Below are 15,649 nucleotides of genomic sequence, written 5' to 3'. Positions count from 1 at the left end.
ATACTGTGTATTGGTTCCAAGGCAGAAGAGTGGTTAGGGCTAGGCAATGGGGGTCAAGTGACTTGCCCAGGGTCACACAGCTGGGAAGTGTCTGAGGTCAGATTTGAACCTAAGACTTCCCATCTCTAGGCCTGGCTCTCAATCCAGTGAACTACCCAGCTGCCCCCTAGGGCAAGCTTTTTACAGAAAAGCTCACAATAATTCAGATTAACATTTAGAAGAGGAGTTCTTAGAGAGGGGAGACTCTAGAAACTTAATTTTAAATAATTATTTTAGTAGAATTGATATTTCCAATCCTATTTATTTTTTGTATTTAAAACAATTTCTCTTGGATAAGCATACTTATAATTTATTAAATATTATAACAAATAATACTATATTATCAAGTTACATATTACATATGTATGTATATACATATATAACATTTTTAAAAATGGGTGACTCAAACAACATTAAAAAAAATGATTGTGACTTGTCCAAGACACCAGATCTAGGTAGTAGCAGGCCAACAAGAAGAACTTAGCTCTCCTGAAATGCGGTAGGATATTCATTTTCCTTTATCATTCTGCCTCTTAATGGAAAGAAAATGACATCACTGATTTATGGCTTTTGACAAATAATAACTCCTCAATGTCCTAGTTTTCTTATTTGTAAAATGAAAATAATACTCGCCCCTTTTTACCCCATAAGAGAATTCTGTGGCTCAAGTGAAAACAAAACAAAACAAAAAACCAAGCCAAAAACATTAGTCAAAGAAGGAATCCATGGGCTCCACTAGACCGCCAAAGAGACTCTATGATACAAAAATGGTTAAAAACCCAAGAATGGCAATACACTTGAAAACACACAAATAGTTGTCTTTTTTATTTTTCAGCCAGAACGCTTTATATTCTTTTTCCCATTCAGAAAAGTAACAACTTAAGTCATGTAAGACACATGCTGCTGGTTTTCTATTAAAATACTTTTTCCTTTCGATCCTGGGGAAAATCTAATCTTCTTCTAGCCTTTGAAAGACTGTGCCATCCCAGGATGCAGAGAAGTGCAGAGCTTCGCAATCAATAGCTCTTGCAATCTACAGAACTAATAGCAGAGGAGGAGTAAGAGGAGGCGGCTTCTCACGTTTGTAAGGACCTCTGCTGCTGACTTCCCAGCTCCGCCTCCCTTGGAAAACCCGGCGCTGAATTACCCAGAGCAAGCTCGGACTGGAGCCAGGAACCTGGGTGGGGAAGCTGCCACCACCTCCGCCGCATACGCATGCTCTCTGGCCTCCTCCGGCTGGGTGGGAGGAAGCTGTGGCAGCCTTGTCCACCAGGCTGGGCCGGGCTTGGGCGTCAGCACCGGCGGCCATCTTGGCTTCTCCGAGAAAGGCTGAGAGAGGGGAGAAGTTGTAGAGGGGGAGGGCCGAAGTGGGGCGGAGAGAAAGAGAGCGAGCGAGCGGGGAGGCGGCCGTGGCGGGGCTGGGCGGAGACTGCCGGCCTGACTGACTGGCTGGGTTGCGGAAGTGGAAGCCGCTGGCCCTGGCTATTGCCCTCCCTCCCTATTCGCCCGCCCGTCGCTGGTTCAGCTTCCTCTTTGACTCCCGGGAGCGCGAGGCGGCCCGGCTGTGGATGGTTAGATAGCCCCCGCCGCCAGCCCCCCCGCCCTCCCCGTATCCAGCACGGACCCGACGGCGGCGGCGGCTGCAGCAAGAGGAGGCGGAGGCAGAAGATGGCGGGACGGCTGCCGGCCTGTGTGGTGGACTGTGGCACCGGGTGAGTGGCGAGGACTGGCCCCCGTCGGGGACCGAGCAGCTGAAGGGGATGCGGGGGGAAACTCCGGCGGAGTGGGAAAATGGCGGGGCGCGGGTGGGTGAGACAGAAGGAGAGAGGGTGTGGGGAACAGATGAATGGCGTGGGGAGTTGCCCCCGCCGGTCGGAGTGTCAGTCACCGGCCCTGCTGGGTTCAGGAGGGGTGGGGCCCCGAAGAGAGGGTCCCTCCCTCGGCTCCCTTCGACCTCGCCCTTCGCGGCCCTGATCGGGAGAGGAGAGAGATGGTCGGGGTACGTGCACCCTTCTAGGGTTCAGGGTGGAATGGTACAGTGGAAAGGTTCTGTGAGAACCCCTTCACTCCCGCTCCCTCCTCTGGACCTTCCCCTCCCCCACCCTCCTGCTTCGGCAGACCTGGGGACCCCCTCGCTTCTCAAAGATTGGGGGCAGGGTCTTCTTGAGAATCAAAAGCCCACACCCATTTCTCTCCGGCTCTCTCGCCCTCCCTCCCGCCTCTTCTAGAAGAGGATGGGAGAAGAGGGGTGGGGACCGGAGGAAGAGGACTAGACAGAGGGGAGGGGAAAAAAAAAAGGCAAAGCCCACGTTGTGGGTTTTGCTAGGTTGCTTTGACAAGACTCATGCCCAGGGTGTGGGTTGGGGAAAGGGAGGAATGCGCTTCCTTCATGGGAATTAAGAAAGAGTTTTAAGGGGGGGGGGAAGTACCCCCACAAACCTCCAAACTCGCTCGCAAAAGCTCTAGACACCCCGACCCCATTCTGCTGTAGTGTCTTCATTCCTTTTACATATTTTGCAAGGGAACCTAGTCATTTTAATCTAGAGTGATAGATGTCATGTGTTACTTCTCTTGTCTGAAAGAAAAAAAAAACGTCCCTCAATGAGCAAGCGCGAAGCAACTTCCTTAGTTTTGTCAAAACCTCTTCCTGCTTTAAATCTTTTATATCCTTATAAGGTAGTTTTCGATTTCAACCTGAACAAATTACTAGATTAAAAAAAAAAAATTAAGCAAGTTTAGATACCTGTTAGGGTGAATTGCGGGTGTTAGACATTTTTATGAAGTAAAACAAAATGCTCTTGTGGCTCAGAAAAACTAACCGAGGAAACATTTTAAAAAGTAATTGTAGTCTCTGTTGCAATATTTTTAAAAAAGAAACTCTAGGTGATTGTACTATAAATGTGGCATATTTGGAAGTATTTCATTTTGCAATGTGTTAGTTTACTAAAATTTAGAATAAAGAAAAAACTAATGTTTGTGAGGGTTTTAAAAAGTAGATTACAGAACACCTAATACATTTATTAAACATGACTTCACTTAATAAGGTGTGGTATCTTGAAGAAAAATAAACTTTATGATATATTTGTTTATATGGTGCTTCACAGTTTTCAAAGCACCTTTTCCTCCCAGCAAGCCGGTGAGGGTATATGATTCAAAGCATTTTTGACTCCATTTTATCGAAGAGAAGACTGAGGCTCTGTGGTAAAGTGACTTCCCAAAGGTTACACAGTAAAGTAAGTTTTAATGCTTGTAGTAGGCTATTTTGCGGCAATATCTTCTTGGTGCAAGTCCATTTCTATTTCCCATTATACAGTCTTTTTCCTCTTTCTGATTTGATGACATCGAATTCCCAAAAAATCGCTTTCTTTTGGTTCTAAAGTTTTTTTCACTTCAGTTTATTTTTGTTGCAAAGTGTTTATCCCTTTTCTCTGTAACGTACTACTTCTTACACTGTTATATGATTCTTTTGCCCTAATGTCCAAAACCAGTGTCTGCTCTCATGACTATTTCAGATGTTATATTGTGTTCCAGAGAAACATCAGAATTCCTAATATGGGACTTCACTTTGAAGTAGTTCTATATCTGAATTTATCATTTTTTCTGTAAAATCTCTCAGAAAGAAAGTATAGTACTATCAAATTCTATAACATTTCATATCATCATTGAAATAACCTAAAGCATTTTCAAATAAGATACAGCCTCTACTTTTTTGTCTTTTTGTTATTTTTTGTGGAAAAAGTTTTTGGTTATTTAATACTGGTATAATGAGGCTGAAGTTCAGTGTCCTCACATAACCCCATTTTCCTAGGGACAGTCTTGAACTTAACCTGTGTGTCTAGGGTCAGTATTTGTTTTGAATTGCAAAAAGCATTTAATTTTAAAGAACTTTTTCCAGAGAAAACTCATTTATGAACCTAGAAATGGGCACTAATTCATATTTGTGAATTATGATATACAAAATCAAGACTTCTGTATTCACTGAATCATAAAATTTGAATCTTAGAAAGAACCTTACAGGCCATTTCCACTATAATGTAACCAACAAGTGGCCATTTCATTTCTGCTTGAAAACTTTCAAAAGGCAAGGGAAATTCAGAAGCAACTCATAACTTTTGGACCATCCTACTAACTTCAATCATAGTGCTATTTTGTTTTATTTTATTTTTTGAGGGGGAGGGAGTGTATTTTCATCATTATTGGCACACGCAATATAGAAACTGTCTCCAACACAAATCTTCAAGTCCTCTGAAATGTAGTTTTAGAAAGTTTCCCTGGAGGGTTGAGAAGTTGACACCCTGACTGTGGAAATGGAGTACTTGAGTTCAAATTCCACCAAAGAGCCATGACTCATGTATCCCACATTTGGTGCTTACTATGTTTGATTTCTGACAAGTTATTTAACCGCATAGAATTTGAGAGTTGGGACTTTGAACAACCATCTAGTATAAATCACATACACACAAAGAATCCCCACCCACTTAGTTGACAGTTAGGGACATCCCTAACTTCCTTCATAAAATGAGGGGGCTGGACAAAATGGCTTCTGTAACACTCAAGGTCACTTCCAGCTCTAGTTCTATGATCCTATGACCTGGCCATAGACTCATAGAATGTGTCAGATCCTGGCCTTGAATCCAGGTTTTTTTCTCAGTTCCAAAGCCAACTTTCTAACCCTCATACTAGATATTATTTATATAAATATACTGGTTAAATGACAATGTATCTATATATTAATACTCTTTATATTTGACAACAAGAGAGAGTCGATTTTGGCCTAGTAGAACAAAGTATGTTGTGAATGGATCAAAAATAGCTCTACAATTTTCCTCAGGTGTGTGATCTATCATTAGAGATTTCTTTCTCTGGGTTTTACCCTCTTGGGAAGTGGAAAACCTTATTTTTTTCTCACATTTTAGTTTTTAATCTGATGACAAGATCCTGATGTATGTAATACAAAACAGGTATTTAGAATTCTTTTTTAAAAGGAGTTAACAAGGGCAAATTTTGCATTTTTTGGTAATATTTTTGTTTTAGAGGCTTTTAAAAAAGTTAAATTTATCCATTTAGTTGAAATAAAACATTCTGACTCAAATCCATCTTTCTGAAAAACGTTGTTTTCTTAGGAGAGTCAGCAAAATTCAGAAAAGACTAGTTCCAATAAAGTACAGTCACCACCCCCAATCCCCACCCCCTGTCTAGTTTTTTTAGGATGGAAGTGCAAGGGTCACTTACTGCCTTACTCCACTATTGACTGGCTTGGAAGCTTTGACCTGCTTGATTTCTGACTTAAGTGGGCTCACCCCCCTTAGGCAATCCAGAGGCCTCCTACCTCTGGGAATTATAATATTGGCATTTATTAATAAGCAAAAATATGTCTTGGGCACTATGCCAAGCACAAAACCAGGTTACTCTTCTGATACTGGCCTAAATTAGCATCCAATCCCATCCCCCAAACCTACAATTTATTTCAAAATAAAGGCAAAAACAGTTCCTGTTCTCAAGGAGCTTATGTTCTCATGCGGAGACAACATGTAAATATATATATGTATATATATATATATATATATATATATATATATATATATATATATATATATATATATATATATATATATATAGGTACCACACTTAATTTGGACCCTCTCTACTTCAGGAGGGTTTTGGCCCTCCTGGGATTTAGAACTCCAGAACTCAAATTATCCACTAGCCTCAGGCTCCCTAAATAGCTGGGATTACAGATTTGTGCCAACAAGCCCAACCCCTTATTCTGAACAATTAAAAATAGGGAACTTTTAGCAAAAGTTAACTGTGACCTACATTAAGAAATAAGTAGCCAAGGCTCAAACCAGCCTAAAGTTTTGTCCATTACAATGATGATTAAACAACACAGAAAAAAGTTAGGAAGTCATCCTGCATAATAGTAAAATTAAATTTTTGTGCTTTTTCATTGTAGATTGAAATTAAAATGTAAAAGTGTTCTCTAGTTTAAGGCTTATTTTTTCAGTTACTCAAAGTTTAATAGATAAGAATTGAGTTCTTAGAACTTACAGAACATTGTAAAGTTTAAAATTATATGTATTCAAGATTCTCCAACATTTAAATAAAAGACTTCCTAATATCTTTGTTTTAGATATCATAATTTTAATTATGAAATTTTACTTCTTCATTTTGTCATATTGTTTAAAAAATTGTTATTGTCATTTTTTTCATTGGATATAATACCAGAATTCTGACTCCTTACTGTGGAACTCGTTTAATTATTGGAATAGACAAAGGTGGTGTTTTTTTTTGGGGGGGGGCAAAGAGTTAAACTTTTCAAATCTATTTATGAGCAAATACATGCTTGTCTCACCCTGTCATAACACTGTATACTAGAGTAATGCTAGTAAACATTTGTAAATGTTTATTGAACGGTTACAGGCTCTCCTATCCCAAAGGACCAAAGCATTTATAGTTACTATTGTCATCATTAAATGTATTTATTAGTACTTATCTGTGCCTGTGCTGTTTGTTGTAGCTTTTGCACCAGTAAGGATATAAATACATTTTTTGTCCTCTGCTTTTTAGGATCTTCCTTTCATGGATTCAAGCTCTTTGTATTCCATTATATTTTGGCTCTTTTCTCCACCCTAGGTGGAAAGATTTATTTTAGATTGTATATATGCTTAATAAATCATATTACTTTACTGAAGAACTCACATAAGGAATTTTTTTGCATAGTTTTATGTCCTACTTTTTTTGGTAATGATGACCATTATACTATAATTGCAGTTTTTTACACTTATATTTTATCAAGACCATAATTATTTTTAAGGATTTGATGCCTTCTTTCCATGACATACCTTTGTTGAAACTGTGTAGTGTTTTGACCTCAGAATACCTATTACTTGACCCAGTTATGTAAATAACTTGGTCTTTGCAAATCATTAAAAAATGATGTGCTTGTACATGTGGGGAAAATGACATTAATTGTAAAATTAAAATGAGTTCATACTCTAGGCTTAATACTGCTGATTGCTCTGAAGAGATAAAGTGCATCTTGTAATGTTTTTCCCATAAAATTACAGCTCTAGTGGGAATATAAGACATAATGAAATGTGAGAAACTGTCTTTTGCTGCAATGTATATACTATATAGGGATTAGGAGGGAAAAAGTAGGCTGGTATAGTTAGGGAAGCTTTCCTGATAGAGATAGTTTGAGTTGGACTTGAAGGATTTGTGTACTGATTAAGACCAACTGACATGAATAGTATGTGTTGTGGAAAAGTTGTAAGGGATAAATTTGATAGCTAGCTTATGGAAGGCCCTGGTTGCCAGGCTGAATGAAGACTTGGCCTTTATCATGTGGAGTTTTCATAAGTGCTTGAGAAAACAATTGAGATGATGGAAATGGGATTTAAGACAGATGAATATGGCAGAAGCATGTAGAATATATTGACTGGAGTTTGAGGGGAGGATTGATTGAGGGGAGAGTCTTAGATTTTCATAGTATTTTAGAGAGATACTAAGTAAGGAGGGTTTTGTTAATATGGTGGCAGAAGAAATGGAAAAAATAAATTTGGGAGAAATTTTAAAGCTGAAATTAACAGTGCTTGGCAATAGGTTGTATAATGGTGTAGAATTTTTTTTTTTTGGTACATCAGAAAATTGAAGTTTAATCAAAGAAAATCCCAAGTTTAAGACCCTGGATAGAATGGCTAGGTAGATTGGTAGGTAGAGTGAAGGAATTAAAGAAACAAATTATGAAGTTGGTGATTATATGTGAAAAGAGGCGCTGGATGAAGGTTTATTTTTGCAGACAGCTTAATGCTTTCTCCTCAATTCTGATTGGGCCTGAATTTCTAAACCACCTACCAAATGAGGTCTAGGAATTTGGAAAACAAAGGGAGTATGCCTTCCCCTTGGATTAAGAGTAATTAGAAGTTCAATATAGAGAAGCTAGACAATTTTTTTCAATATCTAACAGATTAGAAATACAATTTCCAACAATGAATTCATTTAATAGGAAAAATCCCATTATAATAACAACTTTGGGAGGTGTCTTATGGAACAATTATGAAAAAATTTTACCTTCAATTCCTTGAAAGTACAGAATTGGCATTATTGAAAAGGGACTATTTATAGTCAGAAGCATAAAGACAAGAATATGTTATTAATTAAATTTGAAGACCAGTGAGATTCTTAGATTATTTGTTTTATTTTAAATTTAATTCTTCCAAGTGACATAATTCAGTGAACCTTTTGATCTCATATATTTACTTCCTCCAGCAATACGAGTGCAACTTATTCTAAGTGAATTTTTTTCTCTCTCCTTTCTTAAAGAGGATCTACTCTAGGCCATTTAATAGTCCATAGGGGTAGGTGACATAATCAAACTGAACACATGGTATTCTTTTTAGCTGTTTGATTAACCCTCTTAAGCCTTTTAAAATGATCCCTTTCTACCTTTTGAGCCTTGTATTCTTCACATATGATAAATCCATCCCTTGTTCTTATGTTTTTTGCTTAGTTGTCCCCCTTGCCTGGAATCCTTCCTCCTCAATTATTACTCTTATGCTTCAAATCCCACTTTCTGCAGGGTCTTTCTGGGCCCTCTCAGCTGATGCTGCTACCTTCCCTTCTGAGATTTTCCACCATCTATTCTGTATATGTTTTGTATATACTTAGCTATTTACATGTTTCTCTCAGTAGAATGTGAGTTCCATAAGGGAAAGGACTGTTCCTGCCTTCATATGTTAGTACAGTGCCTGGCACATAGTAAGAGCTTTATAAATGCTTTTTTAAAAATTGATTTTCATATTGAAAGTACTGCTCAATTTCCCAAATACATTCCAACTTGCTTTCTTCTGTTTAATTATCCATTGGTCCATTCCATTTTTTTTTTGCATTGACTCCAAGACGGAAGCCTATTGATAGACTACTTTATTGGATTGACTTTGCAGTTGAACGACTGGGCAAAAAGCAACTGCTTCTTAGGCTCCTTGCTGGATCTTCATTCAGATTACTTTTTCACCATAGGTGTCTCACAGGATTCTTTTTTGGACTCTTTTCCTTTCTCCCTCTCTACTCTTTCATTTGGTGATCTTGTTAGATCTTGTGGATTTCATTTTCATTACTGCTAATAGTTTGAAAACCTGCTTGTCCTGGTCTAACCAGTCATATATTTTCAACCATATTGCAGACATTTCAAATTGGATAGCCAGTAGACATCTTAAATTCAACATGTCTAAAACAGAGCTTATTATTTCTCTCTCTAAACCCTCCTTCTCTCCAGGCTTCCTTATTACTGTGGAGGGCATTACCATCTTCTCAGTCCCCCATGCTCAAGCCCTGGGTAAACATCATCTCTAAAATATTCCCTCTAACAATGCCTTGATAATAATTTCACTCTGGTACAAGCCCTCATCACCACAACTATTGCAATAATTTACTGTTGAGTTTGCCTGCTAACTGATTTTACTAAAGAGCAGGTCTCACTATGTAACCCTCTTTCCCCGTTATCTCTGGTAGCTATCATCTCCGGGATCAAATACAAACTCATGCTTGTCAAAGCCTCTTAGCTGCCCCCTCCTACCTTTCTAGTCTTAAAACTACTCCCCACCATGTCCTACTCTTTGATCCAGAGACATTGACTTCCTTACTATTCCATGAGCTCCCATCTTTTGGCTCTGGGTATTTTCTGTGGTTGTTTCTCACAACTGGGATGCTTTCCCTTGTCCCTCCTGTACTGGCTTCCCTGGCTTTTTCCATGTCTCAATCAAAATCTGTTTTTCCCAGCCGCCTTATTCTTTTACTTTCTCTCTCCTAATTATTTCTTATTTATTCTGTATATAACTTGTTTGTACATATTTATTTGCTTAATGCCTCCCCCATTAGATTGTGAGCTCTTGAGGGCAGAAACTGTCTTTTGCTTCTTTTTGTATCCCTAACCCTCAGTACAGTGCTTGGAACATAGACGCAGTATTTATTGACTGACTGGCCATTTCATTTTTTAGTAGATTTTTTTCTTTAAAACTCTTACCTTCTGTCGTGAGAGTATTGATTGACTTAAGTATTGATTCTAAGGCAGAAGAGTGGCTAGGGTTAGACAGTTGGGGTTAAATGACTTGCCTAGGGTCATATAGCTAGGACGTGTCTGAGGCCAGATTTTAACCTCATTCTTCCCAATTTCAGGCTTGGTGCTCTATCCACTGTGCTACTTAGCTGATACTGAATGGATTGTTAAATTATGTCCTTTGAATGATAAGTTTAATAATGTGGTTATTCAGTGTGCATTTGACCCAACCAAACAACAGAGGAGAGAAAAAGTTCATAATGAAGTGTTTATATGAAACATTAAGAACTTAAATGTGCAAGGCATAGAAGCAGGAGATATATAATCCTGGATTCATGGAACAATAAGATAACCACTTTGTCTGGATTGTAGTGAATGAAGGGGAGTGATATGAAGTAAACCTTAAAAAGTAGTCTAGAACCAGATTATGAAGGGCTTTAAAATGTAAAATGGGATTTCATATTTTATTCTAAAGGCAGTGGGAACCACAGAAGCTTCTTCAGCAGAAGAATGGCAAGACCAGATGTATTTCAGGTAGAAAATTTTGTGAAGTTTATATTGGAGAGAGTTGAGAGGGGAACAAGCAGTTCATTTAAGGAGGCTATTGTGATGGCTAGGGCAGTTATAAAGACTTGAACTAAGGTGGTGGTATGAAGAAAGAGTAGCAGATGTATTCTCAAGATGGCATTTGACAACTCCTGTGAATATGCTGTGAGGAAAAGGGAAGACACTTCTTTCTTAAGGATTTTAGGGCTTATTCATCAATTTAATTCAATGATTATTTAAGTTTCAACTGCATAGACTGGTAGATAAATGAAAAACAATAGAGCTTTTATCTTCAGAAAGGTTGGGGGACTGTGGAGCACAGTAGGTATTTAACAAATATTTGTTAATTGGACAACAGAAAGGGCATGAAAATATTTGGGGAAGGAAAGGTAACCTTTAGTTGAAGGGAGGGGAATTAAAAGGAGTACTTTTCAACTTTGCTGCCCTATAATGAAACTAAATAACATGAAGTTAGTGTTTTAGTGAAGCTAATGCTGGAATACTTGTTTTCCTATCAATTTAGGTAATGCTTTATGAATATAATCACAAATAGTAGATATGGAAAAAATTTGTATTTTTCCGAACGAACTTTATAATGCATCTGGCAGAATAAAAAGTGTTAAAGTACCATTTACTATATATAAATTGTGAACCTTGCTTCAATAAATTGAAGATATAACTAATAGCTAATAGAATTATAAGCTTTGAGAGCTAGAAGCAACCTTAGTTATTATTTCTAGTTTTGTTTCACAGGTAAAACAAGACATAGAAGTAAGATGGTTTTTAATATAATTTCTTCAAGATATTTTTGGTTTATGTGTCTCATAAGTTGAAATTTTTGTCTAGTACTTGGTGATATTTTTATATTTAGAAAAAGGAAGCTTGTTTGAAATTCTGTATTATATTATCTGTTTTAATATAGAAACATTCTGTGTTACAAATTAAAAATGAATGTTATACTTCCAGGAGATTTGGTAGTAAGAAATACATTTTGTGATTCTAGGACAGACTACTTTTTATAAACATAATATTCAAAAAATATACTATTTATTTCAAGGATTTAAATTTTTTACTGAAGTGAATTTTTTTCACCCTATGTGTTTGTTAGTGAGTATACTAATTAATTTAAAATGAATGAGGAAATTGTAAATTGGCATAATTTTTCTTTGTAGTTACTTTTTAGGTAATGCTAACAACTATGTAGGCCAAGTATTAATGAGTGACTAGCCATCTTGAATAATTATTTTTAAAAATCTCATTATCTTTAGACCTAATTTTAGTACAAATATAGAACATATAGGGAGCCCATTCACCATTAAATTAATTTTTATTTTTTGATTCAAGTTAGGATAGTTTTGCCAGCTTGAACATTGAAAAGTTATTTTATAGCTAAATATTAGTTTAAATTGGCCATTGAGAGTTAATACTGCAGAAATAACTAATATAGTGTAAGGATATTTATAAAGGAGTAGTTTAAATGAAGAAAATTGATCCCTTTAACTTTGAAATTTTTTTTTGTCATTCATCTCTCAAGTGGGACATCCTCAATGGAGAAAAGGTCATAAAGTACTTCAGTTTGGGGGCAGCTGGGTAGCTCAGTGGATTGAGAGCCAGGCCTAGAGACCAGAGGTCTCAGCTTCAAATCTGGCCTCAAACACTTCCCAGCTGTGTGACCTTGGGCAAGTCACTTGACCCCCATTGCCTAGCCCTTACTACTCTTCTGCCTTGGAGCCAATATACAGTATTGACCCCAAGACGGAAGGTAAGGGTTTTAAAAAAAATAAAGTACTTCAGTTCTTCAAAGACTTGTAGTTTTGTCAGTGTGATTTTTTTTTTTCATTTTTAGCATTCATTGCAGTTCTTTTATTATGTAGCACTGTTTTGGACAAAAAAATCTGTTGAACAGAATTGATGTGTCTCCAAAATAGAGAACAATGGGATAATTTCTTGTTTGGGGTCCTGGAATACTGAGGAGAGTACCACATTGGTTTACAATGTGCCTTATCTCCCAATTAGATTATTTCCCACTCTTCATAATTTTCTCTGACTATTCCATAGGCTTTGACTTCATATTTTACTCTCGCAATTCCATAGACTCTTAAGAATACTGTAATAACTGTAGTATCAATGAATTATCAGAGATATGAGAAACTTAATCATGGAATTTTGGGTCACTAGTTTTAAGAAAATAATTTGTTGGGATTATTATTAGTTTTTCTGTGAGTATGCTATCCATTTTTCATTTGTATCATGACAGTATGCTTTTGTATTATAATAAATAATACAGAATTTCACATTTTTCATTCTGGGGTTCATCTAAAATTCTCAAATAATTTTAAAAAAATGTAAAGTTCTTATAATGGTTTTTGTAGGGTCAAGTTTTATTAATGCATAGATTCTCTTTTGGATACTTTTTGATTTTTAAGGTCTGTTAATGAAGGTACAAAGCCTAAAGTGAAGAGAAAGAGAAGAGCAATGTTTTCCTAGATTTAAGATTAGAGAGAAAGCATATAGTGGAAATTATGTTGAATTTGACATCAGAGGTCTTGGATTCAAATCCCAGATCCTCCACTTAGTGCTTATATGACTTTAAGCAAGTCACTCATTCTTCCTAGGACTGAGTCTCCTCATCTATTAAATGATGGTGCTTAAATCATTAGCTTTTAAGGTTCAATAATTCTGAATCTATGAATCTTTTATTAATTAGAAATGTTCAAACAACTTTTGTTATCTTTGAAAGGTATATGATCACTGATTCATAGGTTTTGTATTTAGGTAGTAGAATTGCAAAACTTTTCTTAGTCTGATTATATTGAAAATAGGATTTATGGGCAGTTATCAGGTATTTCTAGGTCAGGCGACTGATAAGATAGAGGGACCAGACAATTTCTTGGATCTCTAGGACCTCTCAGGCTAGGAATTACACACATAAACAATATTAATGATACAGGGATGTTATCACCTTAAAAATATTAACAAATACCTTCTATTGCCTATTGTCATGCCAGGGAGGGTTGTAGAGAAGAAGTTTTGGGCTTAGAAAAAGGGAGAAAGAAAATAGAGAAGATAGGAAAAGCTCAGAGGAGCTATGTGTTGAGGGTAGTATATTCCTAAATTTTCTTCTGTACACAATAAACATTTATTAAACACTTGTTGTGTACCAGACATTTTTCTAAGCACTGATGATGCAAAGACCACATTTAAACATTGTTTGACCCCTAAGGAAGAGACAATATAGATAGGTATATACACAAGATTCAGACTTGCTTGATGAAAGCATTCTTGTGAGGAAGCTAGATGAGTTAGTGGATAGAATACTGGATTTAGAATTAGGAAACCTAAAAATCCTGCTTCAGTCACTAATTGGCTCTTGGGCCTTGAAATCTTCCTAGGCCCCTAACTTAGTTTCCTTATTTGTAAAATGGGAATAATATATACCTTATAGGGTCAAATAAGATATTTAAAGTACTTTGCAAACCTTAAAGGACCATGTAAATGTTATTATTTCATTATTATTGTGTATCCTTAGTGAAGATGGCAAGGTGAAAGGGAGAAACAAGTCAGACTGCAGAAAGCATGGTTTTTGAGATGTGTGTTTTTTTTTTTAAATCCTTACCTTCTGTCTTAGAATTAATACTGGGTATTAGTTCCAAGGTAGAAGAGCAAGCAGTAAGGGCTAAGCAGTGGGGATTAAGTGACTTGCCCAGGGTCACACAGCTGGGAAGTATCTGAGCTTGGATTTGAACCCTCCCATCTCTAGTCCTGGTTTTCAATTCACTAATCCACCTCACTGCCCCCTAGACAAGTCTTAAGGAAACCAGGGATTATGAGTGGTTGAGGTGAAGAGGGATGGTACCATGCATGAAGAACACTCAGTGCAAAAAGCATATGACATCATGTGAAGTAGTTTATATGGCTGGTTTGTAGAATGTGTGGAGGGGAGTAATATATAAGAAGGCTGGACAGTTGGGGTCAGATTGTGAATAACTGAGTGCCAAACAAGAGTTTGTATTTGATCCTAAAGTTAATAGGGAACTACTGGTGTTTGAAGGACATTTCATTGTCAGGCTTATGCTTTGAGAAAATTGTATTGTTGACACCGTGGAAGATGGATTAACATGGGGAAAGAGACCTGTGGCAGGGAGACCAATTAGGAGTCTAATGTATTCTAGGAGCCAAACTTAAAGTGGCAGCTATGCCAGTGAATTGAAAAAGTATTTATTAATCTCTTAATCTGTGCAAATTATTGTAATAAGTTATTGGTACAAAGAGAAAAGTAAGGCAGTCTTTATTTTCAAGGAGCTCACATTATTCTAATAGGAGAGATACCATATATATGGGAGATTTCAGCTTTGAGTCAGATGGAAAGGTCCCATGCAAAATAGTTAACAGTACCTCTTAAATGTCATTTCTACTGATGAAATCAGTGCTTTCTAATGTTGAACCCTTTGACAGAGAAAAGTACTTTGCATGAACTTCTCTGAGTTTTTAGTAACTTGTCTCATCTGTATGATCCTTTTAGGCTCCATCCCCAAACACTTTGCTTCCCATGATGATGACTGAGGGCACTGGTCTGGAAGCATTGCTATTCTGTACAGAGACGGATCCATAGGAGGTGATGATGTCAATGAGAGGGAAAGAGAAGGCATATATAGAGAAAAGAGAATAGGTCCCAGTACAGAGCCTTGAGGTATACTCACAGATGCAGACATATAGGACATGACTTAGATCAAGATCCAATAAATGAGACTAAGAGCAAGCACTGTTATGAGGATACAAGGAGGAGAAAATTCAGGAATAAGGAGCATTCAACAGTGTTAGTATCTCAAGAAAGAAGAGAAATGAAGAAAGACAATTAGATTTGGCAATTTAGATCATTGGAAACTTTGGAGAGTTGGATACTGAGGTCTGAAGCCAGATTGTAGACAGTCTTAAAAATGAGAGGAGAGGAAAGGAGAAGAAATGGAGACACCAAATATAGACAGCTTTCTCAATGAATTTAGTCAGTCA

General features: G+C 37.1%; 1 protein-coding gene across 2 annotated transcripts in view; it reads left to right on the top strand.

Moving 5' to 3' along the window:
- Positions 1-1,163: 1,163 nt before the first annotated feature.
- Positions 1,164-15,649, top strand: part of ACTR3 (actin related protein 3) — a 53,288-nt gene continuing 38,802 nt past the window's right edge. Inside the window, exon 1 of one of the 2 annotated variants that reach the window (XM_007494073.3) lies at positions 1,164-1,751. In XM_007494073.3, coding sequence (XP_007494135.3) covers positions 1,255-1,751 — 497 coding nt within the window. In that variant the 5' untranslated portion in view covers positions 1,164-1,254. Of the gene's footprint in view, positions 1,752-1,870; positions 2,039-15,649 lie in introns of those variants that run through there. The other variant, XM_056793761.1, reaches the window with a different exon arrangement.

Source organism: Monodelphis domestica, chromosome 4, assembly GCF_027887165.1.
Source record: "Monodelphis domestica isolate mMonDom1 chromosome 4, mMonDom1.pri, whole genome shotgun sequence".
Lineage (NCBI taxonomy): Eukaryota > Metazoa > Chordata > Mammalia > Didelphimorphia > Didelphidae > Monodelphis > Monodelphis domestica.
This window is presented reverse-complemented; position numbering and strand designations above follow the sequence as displayed.